The 12,068-nt window shown below is 39.8% G+C and overlaps 1 protein-coding gene across 3 annotated transcripts in view; it reads right to left on the bottom strand.

Moving 5' to 3' along the window:
* The window catches only part of PHACTR2 (phosphatase and actin regulator 2), a 133,883-nt gene that overhangs the window by 90,169 nt on the left and 31,646 nt on the right, over nucleotides 1–12,068 (bottom strand). For all 3 annotated transcript variants that reach the window (XM_024747985.1, XM_024747987.1, XM_024747986.1), the window contains exon 2: nucleotides 6,775–6,942. In XM_024747985.1, the coding sequence (XP_024603753.1) occupies nucleotides 6,775–6,942 (168 nt within the window). The remainder of the gene's footprint in view (nucleotides 1–6,774; nucleotides 6,943–12,068) is intronic.

Below are 12,068 nucleotides of genomic sequence, written 5' to 3'. Positions count from 1 at the left end.
GGGACACAGAGGCTCCAGGCATGCTCACCGAGGGCCCCTGGGTGACAGAAGTCCAAGGCAAGTGACTAATAAAGAAAGATAAGGGCTTCCCTGGTGGTGCAGTGGTTGAGAGTCCGCCTGCCGATGCAGGGGACACGGGTTCGTGCCCTGGTCTTGTGTACAACATTCAGAATTGACCTATAAAATAACTAATACTTAAATTTTAAAATAAATATAGCCATTATAAGCACTTTTTAATTTACTCGGGGATTTTTAGTTACCTCAAAAGCAGAATGGTGTAGCTGATAGTTTTGAGTACTTACTGTATCCTCAAAACCACATTAATCATTTTGCATATATTACCTCATCTAAGCCTGTGATGGGACTATATGGCTTTCCAGGATTGATTTAAGAATAAATGAATATATATCCAGCATGATGCTTGACCCACAAGTTAAAAAATAAAGAAGCAGAATAGTGTAAATACCCAGACATCTACAACGTTTCCCCTTGTCCTTTGAGCATAAAAATTACTGTATAAGGGCTTCCCTGGTGGCGCAGTGGTTGGGGGTCCGCCTGCCGGTGCAGGGGACACGGGTTTGTGCCTCGGTCGGGGAGGATCCCACATGCCACGGAGCGGCTGGGCCCGTGAGCCATGGTCGCTGAGTCTGCGCGTCCGGAGCCTGTGCTCCGCAATGGGAGAGGCTGCAACAGTGAGAGGCCCGCATACCGCAAAAAAAAAAAAAAAAAAAAAAAAAAAAAAAACAAAAGGGACTGAATGGAACCAAGGCCCATCACATGTGGTCTTCCCGAAAAAAAAAAAAAAAAAAAAAAAGATAAGACACGAAAGGTCAGTTTGGGTTACACTGCAGAGAGCTGAGGAGTCTGGAATTCATTTAGGAAACAACGTGGAGTCAGTCACTTTTTGGGCAAGAAGCAAAGGACCAAAGTTCCACCTAAGGAAGACTTCCTGTAGTGGTATCCAGGATGATCTAGATAGAGGAGGGAGGGGAGAGACTTCCCCACCTATTTTCCCAAAACCACAATAATCCCTGCTCTCTCCAATCACCCAGCTCTTGGGCTGTGCCCTTGTTGCAACAGGAGCTCCAGCACCTGAGGTCTGGGGACTGAGGAGACCACTCCCACAGACCTATCCCCTGTGTCCCACTTCAAGCAGTGAGTTTCTGTCCTTAATCCTTTGGTAACTCCCTGTCCTAGTTACCAGCTCTATTCCCTAGTTCCTTAAAAAAAAAAAGATGGGGACCCAGTTTGAGTCTTTTTGGTTCCAGCACCATCTGCTATGAATACTGCCACCTAAGTAAAGAACATGCTGGCTCCCAAGGCTTGCTTGGATTTCCCAGTCTCACTCACCCGGGTGCTCCGTTATGCTACCCTACCTGGTGGAACACATGCCATTTTGTTGTGAAGGACCCACTGCTCTATTTGCTGGCCTGAGATCTGGATGTTATCTTGGTTACTCTAGTGTTCCTGACAGGCTGTGCCACCCTGAATCTTCTCTGTCAGCCTCATTAGCTGGGTCACGTTCCCTTCCTAGGCAGGCTTAATGCCAGAACCCGGTCTCTCCCTGCCTCCTCTAGCATTCCATAGCTTTCTAGAGCTCGGACAGCTAATACCTAAGTAGAGCAAAGAGGCCACCTGCAATAATTGAGACATAGAGTGATAAGGACCAGACAATGGGGACCGAGAGGAAAGGCTGATGGTAGAGGCCTGCACTAGGAGAAATAAATCAAAGGTTTAGGAACTAATAGAATGTAGAAGATGGTAAAAGGCAAGGACGAATCAAAGAACTCCATGGTCAAAGCCTGGATGCCAAAGAAAGCCACGTCTGCAATAGCAGGGGTAGCTGGGGATGGCCGGGGATCTACTTTGGTTTGGAAAGTATTTGTACATAGGACTTTCCCGCTCCCTCTCTGCTCCCTCTCTGTGCTCATTCAGAGCAGGTGTCAGTACCTTCCCTCTCTAAAACGAAAGTTTAAGTTAATGCACGAAAGACAAGTAGGGTGAGCATAATGAAAGCTTCCAGTGACTGCTACTGCTGCCAAGTGAACTTTAAATTTTCTATCTTGCTTCACCAAAAATAATGTTTCTATTCCTGAAATTACATTTTAATACTATCCCCAAACACAGAAGTATTTGTGAAAGTAGAAGTTATGAAAAAAGTAAAGATATTAAGCTGAAGACATTTTAGATGTTAAGCCGATGTTAAGTGTTAACAGTGGATATGTGTTGAAGAGAATAAAGAATCAAGTTATAAGACCTCTGTTTGGTGCCATTGCCTTAAACAATGTCAAAGAGTCATTCTTGTAAAAGATCAATGTTGGTATCTCATATCCTGTTTAAAGCCTGTGATACCTTTAGGGAGGGGTGGAATTAAGATGGTTGCTACTCTAGTCACCTGCCGAGTCACTCAGCGGTTTGAGGAAGAACTGGGTGTGGTCATAGGTTACAGACCCTCTCTTCTAAACTGGGGGACACACAGCACGTATTCACAGCAATTCTTCTGCTTGTAGACACTGTAACCTCTCGTTGTGAAAATTTCTCGGTCTAACTCTGCAGTCTTACAGTCCAACTTAACTGAATGCCTCCCCTCACTGTGTGAGAGCAAAATCTGATGCAAGTTTCTTATTCTCACTATAAAATTCTGATTTTTTAATAAAAAAATTGACACCCAGAAGCAAATTAATCAGTGCCTGGCATGTATCACGTTTTCAATGTAGATCTAGGTAGACCAAAAGAATGGGTTTTGAGTTAACACACAGTCCTCAGGCACTACTGCCCATGAGGTGCTCGGGGTGATGTGCCTGGGTTCGAGAGATGTGGGCACTGAGAAGAAAGAAGGTGAGGAAGGGCATGTTCACAAAAGGAGAAGGGCTGAGACAGGTAGCGAACCTCTCTTGCACAGGTTTAGGGGAAATGGGAAGGGGAAGAGAGGGGACAAAAGAGAAAGAAAAGTCAAAGACAACCAAGATGATGACACCTTGTGTAAATCAAGTAAGAGCTATTTTGTAAAACAAGGAAGACACAACAGCAATGGCACATCTTGTAGAGACTGAGATGGATGAAAATGAGAGAATAACACTAAATGTCAGGATTGGGAGGCTTGGAGTCCCCTCAATGGAGTGCTGGATGCAGGGGCAGACTGCAGAAGGAAAGACATGAGAGTGCAGGAGGGAAGTGGAAGCAGCAGACACAGGGTAGGTTTTGAAGACCTTTGGTCTTAGTTGTAACCGCCCATGTAGAAGTTAGAGGAACAGCCTGTTTGTATTGTCAGCTTTGGGGAGATGAAAGCATACGTAAAGACCCAAAGGGAGGCACCTCAGCCACCACTACCTACCCACCACCACCACCCCCGCCCTCAAAAAAAGGGAAGAAATGATAATGTAGGAAAAAAAGCGTAAATGAGATTTTGAGTTCTAAAGTTAGGGAAGGGATGGAGCTTAGGTGGAACCAAAGAAGGACCCTTTCACTCAGGAGATGAAAACCAAAGAAAAGAATCACCAAGGACAAGTAAATAGCAAAGAATACTCTGCCCTAGAACCCAGCGGCCTATGGACCATTCTAAACAGAGCTGAAGATACAGGTAACTTTCTGCTTTAAAACAAGGCCAGAGAGCTTGAAGTCGGGGCATAAGCCCAGCCAGCCTCACAGGACAAGACAGCCTTTCAAAGTCTAGTTGACTCAAGGACCACCAAGCAGACAGAACACAGGACCTTTCTTAACTTCCACCACCATGAACATGTGAGAACAATGACATTTATTACAGTGGCATTAATAAATCAGTGCTGCATCCTATCTACCATCAATTAAAAATTCCTACCGCAGACCCCCACACTAGGAAAAGTGGTATTAATCGCTGTGTAATAGAACACAGTAAGATTCATGTCCATATGACTGTAAAGCCAAGAGCTTAGGAGAAGGACAAAGAAGAGTTACTCTTCTTGAAAGAAATTCATATTCTTTCATATCCTAAAATATTATGGATCTTGCCTAAGGTGTTCTTTGATGGAGCTGGCCTTGGTCATACCCAAACCCCTAGATTTCACTGTTTGAGACAATGTATTAGAGAAGAAAACACCCTACTCTTGGTTATTTCCAAATGCATCAGTTTTCCTCTAGATGTGACATCTCTCCTCAATGTGAAAAAAAAACATGTTACACCACTTTGTTCCTCCGTTTATTTTAAGCTTTACTAATACATTCCATAAAACTCAGCAGAAATTGAATTAAAATATATATATATACATATAGTGACAGTAAAGTACTTGAGACACTTGATAACATCTTATGAAATTCAAATAAAACATTAGTAATAACATGGGTTTAAAAAGAAATGATGTGGACTTCCCTGGTGGTGCAGTGGTTAAGAATCCGCCTGCCAGTGCAGGGGACACGTGTTCGAGCCCTGGTCCGGGAAGATCCCACATGCCGTGGAGCAACTAAGCCCGCGTGCCACAACTACGGAGCCTGCACTCTAGAGCCCATGAGACACAACTACTGAGCCTGTGTGCTGCAAATACTGAAGCCCGTGTACCTAGAGCCTGTGCTCTGCAACAAGAGAAGCCACCACAATGAGGAGCCTGCGCACCACGATGAACAAAGCCCGAAGACCCAACGCAGCCAAAAATAAATAAATATATTTTAAAAGAAATGATGCAAGTAAATGTAGCAGAAAAATTCACAATGAATTGTTAACACATCCACTTGTCTTTATTCTGTTATGTCACAATTTTGATGCAAAGACAAAAAACAATCTAATGAGACATCTAATAACTTTCTCGGGTTTTTAAGGTGGTTCGGTAGTCTTTAGGAGCTAGAAATATAGTACCCATAAATAACTTCTTGGAGCTCAACTTATATAAAATCTTGTGTGAATTTGAAAAGGAAACAATACAAAGATTGCTAGGCTATCCTCAATAAATATGGGATAATATAAAATAACACTTAATGCTGTCTAAAATGACTTTTCTTAAATATTCTGGGTTGGTAGAAATGTTACAGCCTCCCTACTATTAAAATAATTAAAAAGAGTGACAAGAAAAGATGAAGGGAAGTTCTTTGTAATTGTTCCTACTTTTACAGGGAGAGAGACGGTAGCAGCCCAGACCCAGAAAAAGGGCAAGAGAGACAAACGAAGAGACTTTCATCATCTCTTTTCAATGTCTTCCTAATGCTACTGTCCAGAGCCCTATTCCCATCCTGGTTATCCATGGTAACTCGAAGAGCTAGACTCCCCCAATGCTTAGAGAAACGTGAGCGGGAAGTACTTAAGAAGACCAGTTTATTTCCATCTGCAACTGCAGAACAAGGAAGAACAAGATGCCCAGTCAGGGGTTGGAAGGACTCAAGGATCCACAACAGAATCTGGAACTGAAAGCACATTAGAATTCAATTCATTCAATTCTGATCTGACTTGCTCAAGGTCACACGGTACCGTGGTGGCAAGGACACAACTAGAACCCAAGTGTCCTCCCTCAGCACATCACTCTGTTCATCCCTTCCCACTGCTCCTAACCCAAGAAGCCAGTTAGGAACTAAAGAGGATTGAAAAAGCAAACCATCATTATTTGCTCCTAAGCCAAGTCTTTTGTCTTTGCCTATCTTTTTATTGCAAAAACTTTCCAGTACCTACAAGTAGAGATATTAGAATAATGAACCCCATATATTACCAACTTGTGACCGATCTTTTTCATCTATACTCCCCTCTCCTCCAGGATCATTTTGAAACAAATCCCAGAAATAGTATCATTATTTCTTTTTAAATATTAAATGCTCAAAGAAATGATACAGCTGCAAAAGCAGCAGAGACAATTTTCTTTAGGAAGCCCTGGTGTCTCTATCCTACACCCTTGTGCTATTGATGGTGTTTTCCTTTTTATGTCACAGCGCTAGAACTAAAGGCCAACTCTTAGCACAGACCAGTAAGATATGCTCTGTGATCCTGTACATACACGGACAATATTAGTTTCTGGTGCAGTGAGGAATTTTGATGAAGGGATTATTTTAGACAACAAACGTGGAGAAAGCTAAACTTACACCAAGATATAAGCTCATTTCCACCTTAAACAATACCCTGATACTGGACATTTGTTTAAATCAGGCTTAATTCTGGCCTGAGATTTAAGGCCAACTTCCTCCATAAGTCCATATGAAAGGTACTAAATAATGTAATTCTTAAGGTTTAACAAATCCACAAAATAAAGTAACAATAAAAAGTTTTCACACCATTAGGGTTATGACTCCTCTAGGACACAGACCATTTATTTGTCCTAAGGACATGATGGAAATTTAAAATTAATAAATATAGCAACACTTTTTCTTCATACAGCCATTTAAATTTTGCCCACAGAACAAATACATTTAAAAGACATTTTAAAAATTCTTCATTGACAAATAGGATCGTGTTACTGGAACTAAGTAGACAGATAGATAATAGTGTTCGTATGTGTGTGTATAAATGGATACTTCCAGCTACAATAATGACAAATAACATTTCCACTTCTAATTTTCCATTTCACCTCCCTCTCCTTACACATTAATTTTTTATATGAATTTACAAGTGCATATTTAAAAACAAGACTATGTTAGAAAGCCAAAGTGAGTAGAAAAAGAAGGCAGATCAGAACCCTAAGTTGTTTCACCCTTAAATGAAATAATTTCATTTCAAATATAGATTAATTTTTTTCCCTGAAAAAAAAAAAAACGCTGCAAGATATAATTTTTTACCTTTTGGCAAATTTAACAATTTATCTTCTAACAAAATTATGATGTTCCTACCTGCTGATGTCTCTCTAAATTTGTCACTGGTCTTCTTTTTCCTCCATTTCCAAGGCTTAAAGATTTTACCAATGGTGGAGAGTTTCCCCTTTCTCTTGAAGGGAGGTGTTTGGGAGCCTGCTGTTGGGCCATCTGAGTTTGCTATAGAAGCTTTGTCCAGTCCGTCAACTGTATAAAGAAAGTCAAGTCAGAGAAAAGCTGTAATAAAAGTTTGAAACAACATCATCTATGTCTTCTTGCACTGTTCAAAGTAAACATGCCCACTTTAATTGGAATCTCACATAAAGTTTATTCTGCCCCATTTCCCTGCCAGTAGAACTCCTCTAATATCAATCAATAAATCAATCATTCAGAAATTACAGTCCCCTTAGATAATCATTTTGAGGAAACAGAACAGAAATAAGAGACCTACATAAAAGGTAAGGCCAGATAAATAAGGGTCTGCGAAACAGCTGAACCCATCTGCAACAACTACATCAATATTTTGTGCAGAAATAGAGTATTCTAAGTGAAACAGGATGTTCCTCCAGAGACTAGTTTGGCATTCTCAGTAATGAAAATGACAGTTATGGTGTAGTTAAAACCAGGTTTTTTTCCTTCACAAAATAAAATTTAGTGCCAAGAAGCTAAATTCTAAATTTTACTATACTAAAACTATCTTTTGCTTGTTACAAAAAAGTTTCTAGCTTCAAATAAACTGATAACTATCACAAATGACAAAAAATACATGGAAAATATGGATGTCGTAGGTAACAGAACATATCTTTATGTGCCTCAATCATTTCATCAATCAGAAGAAAGGCCCCAAACCTTAAGTTGCCTTACACTATGTTCATAACAGAAAGAAGATGCTGATAACTTATATTACCCCAAAGATTAAATTTCAGTGGCAAAAAACGGGAAGCAACTAAAGAATGGATAACTATGGTATTTTTCATGCAGTGAAGTAGCACTCAGCAATTTAAAGAAAAGGAGCCATTGATACCTACAAACAATGTGAATGTATCTCAAAAACATTGTACTGGCAAAAAACAGCAACACACAAAAGAGTACATACTGTGTGGTTCTATGTATATGAAGTTCTAAAAAAGGCAAAATGAATTTATGGGAAAACAGAAAAAAGAAGAAAGAAAGAAAACCAGAACAGTAGTTGCTTCTTGGAGTGAAATGGATGTGGGAATTAATTGAGAAGAGGCTTGAGGGATTTTCCTGGGGTGATGGAAATTATCTCAATAAAGGATGGATTATACAAAATGCATCAAATGGTATTTATGATATTGTACATTTTTCTTTTTGTAAAACCTACCATTAAAAAAACCACAAATAAGTAGTGAAGTCCAATTAATGGCATGCATGCTGATGTGTTTAGGGATAAAGTGTACTGATGTCCATCAAAAATAATAAATTGATGGATAGATGGAATGGAGATGGATAAATCTACAATATAATAAAATATAGCAAAATGTTAAGTGTTGAATCTAGGTGGTGGGTGTGTGGTCATTAGTTGCATAATTCTTCCATCTCCAAAACTTTCACAATAAAATATTGAGAAAAATAAAACAAAAATTGAATGGCAAGAACCTCTGCTTCTAGGAAAATGGAGTAAACTTACTTTTTCCTACTTCTCCTGCTACATACAACTAAAAAAAACCCTGAATGCTATATATAAAAGAAACATGAAAAGACTATATAAGGTGAAAAGAAAGTAGGCCAGCTTGGGACCTCAGGACCTAAGAAACAACATGGAGGTAAGATCCCTGGGTTTTCCTTTAGTCTCATGTATTCCAGACTGGCAGCTGAACCTGAAAACACCAATGGGGACAGACCAAAAAAAACTTACAAAAGCCTGCTCTCTCTAGCCAAAGGAGCAGGAAAGGGACAGCCTAGCAAGACAGAAAACTTTTAGACAATAACTGCTCCACTCCAGCCAAACACCACAGAAGAAACTATGACCATCCAAGCCAAGAAAGGCTGAGTGGGTAGAGTAGACTTCTACCCTCTAATGAGGAGCCCCAAAACCCCTATCAGAGTGGTGTCAGAGAGGACCAAGTAGGGAACCAGGACCTTCCTGTGCACCAGCTGTTAATGAAGCATCCTCTACATTGTCAGTGGAGACCATGTGGGAACCTGGTCTTCCACCCATACCCAGTAATGAGGTATCTCTTATTCGCCTTCCCCGCCAGTATTGGGGTCACACCAAACCACTGCTCAGTGGGAACAAGACCACCCCCACCCACTATGGTGTCAGCAGAGACCACGTGGCGATCTGGAAATTGAACCGTGTCCAAGAGTAATGAAGACCCTTCCCCCCATATCTGCCGCCAGATAACAACAGAGGATGAAGGGAGAACCTGGGTGTTCACCTCCACCTGGCAGTAATGAGGTGGCACCCCTCGCTTCCCTTGCTGGAGAGGTGTTAAAGCCAGTTAAAACAAAAGGTTTCCATAACATTTACAGTCTCATAATATAATACAAAAATGTTTCAAGTTTCAATCAAAAATCACTTGACATATCAAGAACCAGGATAATCTTAAATTGAATGAAAAAGGAAAGTCAGTACAATGCCAATACCTTAATCCTTATAAGTTCTCCTTCCAAACAAGAATGATAAATCCTGTTCTTCCCACTCATAAAGTCAACTCTAATTTCAGGCAGAAATGCAAGTTCGGCAGTGACTGATTCTTCTGTAAATGGTTCCTAACCCTACTTTACCCCAGCCACGTTGGCCACAGTGCAGCAGGCAGAGATATGGGAAGGACTAATTTGGAAGCTAAGCCAGAGTTAAAAAGTAAAATCCTTATTTACTTTACTTCCACTCCTGTCCAACTGCCTTCCTTAAACTAGGGGCAAACCCAGGGAGAAACTGACCATATGGTATTTCTTCTCCACTGAGACTTTACGCTGAAGGTTCAATTTTGAACAATTTAAATGCTGTGAAATATAGAAGGACTGACTATTACAAACATGGGAACTAAAGTTACCATCTCAAATTCACCTCCGTGGCTAGACACACATTTAGTTCTCATTTTCTCTCAACCCACATATCCGGTTCCCTGACACTCCATCAAAATTCTGCTTTTGATCTGAACCACTAAGGAATAGTCTATTTTTTCTCCTGAAGACAAAAACAAATGAAAACAAAAATTAAATATTCCTTAGGTGACAGAAGGTGACAGATGGGGAGACTGAATGAGGTAGTTGCAAAATGAAAGCCTTCATGTTAAATTCATAGCTACATAAGACATTAACTGTCATACCTTTCTTTATTTGGCATTTACAGTTTTAGTCTTTATCTCTCCCCCAGAAGGGGCCTGGGCCAGTGCCAATGACCACAGCAGAACACGCAAACACATACCTTTTTCCTGATTGAATGAATCCACCTATAATTTTGTAATTATTGGGCTATTACAGTAAACCACACTTGCAATTAGGAACCATACGTCGGCACCGTTGGCCACAAGGCCATTGTACTTCTTGTAAATCATGAACATGAAGGGGACTGCCACCTGATTTGTAGTAGTATAAACAGAATATTTACTCCCTTCTTTCCTTCAAACACCTAGGATACTGCCAGGACCATTGATAATTCTTTTATTTTTCTTTTGGACCAATTTACCATTAAAGTCACTTTGAAATTTTTGAAACATTTTTTCACACCAAATCTAGTGAATTTGGCATTTACACACAGATAAGAATTGCCAGGTAAAGCCCAGATGAAAGTCTGATTTCCCTGTTTTATTTTTATTTTTTTTAACATCCATCTTTTTATTTCTTATTATTATTATTTGGCCGCGCCACTCGGCCTGCAGGATCTTAGTTCCCCAATCCAGGATCAAACCTGTGCTCCCTGAAGTGGAAGCACGGAGTCTTAACCACTGGACCACGAGAGAAATCCCTGGTTTTCCTGTTTTACATGTTTACTTTGATCCACTTACATGTTATGAAGAGTGACCTGTCATTCAGCAGGACTTTCTTTTTCACACTGGAAATCAACGTTTAAAAATATTTACTTAATTAATTAATTAATTTAAAATCTTCTTGAGGAGGAGATTAATAAATTTTATTTATTTTTAATTTTTTTAAAAATTATTTTATTCATTTATTTTTGGCTGCATTGGGGCTTCGTTGCTGAGTGCAGGCTTTCTCTAGTTGTGGTGAGTGGGGGCTACTCTTCGTTGTGGTGCGTGAGCTTCTCATTGCTGTGGCTCCTCTTGTTGCAGAGCATGGGCTCTAGGCACATGGGCCTCAGCAGTGGTGGCTTGTGGGCTCTAGAGTGCAGGCTCAGCAGTTGTGGCACACGGGCCTAGTTGCTCTGCGGCATGTGGGATCTTCCCAGACCAGGGCTCGAACCCGTGTCCCCTGTATTGGCAGGCAGATTCCTAACCACTGTGCCACCAGGGAAGCCCCTACTTTTAATTATTTTTAAAAAATTTTTATTTGAGTATAGTTGATTTACAATATTGTATTCGTTTCTGCTGTACAGCAAAGTGAAGCAGTTATACATACACATATATCCACTCTTTTTTAGATTCTTTTCCCATATAGGCCATTACAGAGTATTGAGTAGAGTTCCCTGTGCTATACAGTAGGGCCTTATTAGTTATCTATTTTATACAGTGTGTATAAATCAATCCAAATCTCCCAGTTTATCCCCCTATCCTTATCTCCTGGTAACCATAAGTTTGTTTTCTACATCTGTGACTCTACTTCTGTTTTTGTAAATAAGTTCCTTTACTTTTAATTTTATATTGGAGTATACTTGATTAACAATGATGTGTTAGTTACAGGTGTACAGCAAGGTGATTCAGTTATACCCATACAAGTATCCATTCTTTTTCAAATTCTTTTCCCACTTAGGTTATCACAGAATATTGAGCCAAGTAAATATTATTTAAATATTTTTAAAAACAGTCATTACCTGTTCAAATGTAGACATTTTAAATGACACAGCTCAGTCTCTCTTCCCACCAAAGTAAGCTCATTCCTAACAGGATTTCCCTGCACCACCAACCAGTAAGATCCAGAAAATACATGAAGATTTTACTTTTCATTTAAACGGAAATTTATCAATTAGACAATCCCAGCGCTACTGTGACCACAGAAGCCAAAAATAAATGAAGCTAGATAATTATCATATAAATTAAATTATAGACTTGGAGAGTCTTTTCTTTGAGATCTGAGAACTGAATGACAAGAATTCTTAGAAAAATTAATCCTATTTAATACAAGTTTGTAGTATTTTTATAATGTTCAATAGTTCTCTAATAGTCTAGATATTCATTTTTGGTTCTTCT

Source organism: Neophocaena asiaeorientalis, unplaced genomic scaffold, assembly GCF_003031525.2.
Source record: "Neophocaena asiaeorientalis asiaeorientalis breed wild unplaced genomic scaffold, Neophocaena_asiaeorientalis_V1.1 scaffold123, whole genome shotgun sequence".
In the NCBI taxonomy this organism is placed as follows: domain Eukaryota; kingdom Metazoa; phylum Chordata; class Mammalia; order Artiodactyla; family Phocoenidae; genus Neophocaena; species Neophocaena asiaeorientalis.
This window is presented reverse-complemented; position numbering and strand designations above follow the sequence as displayed.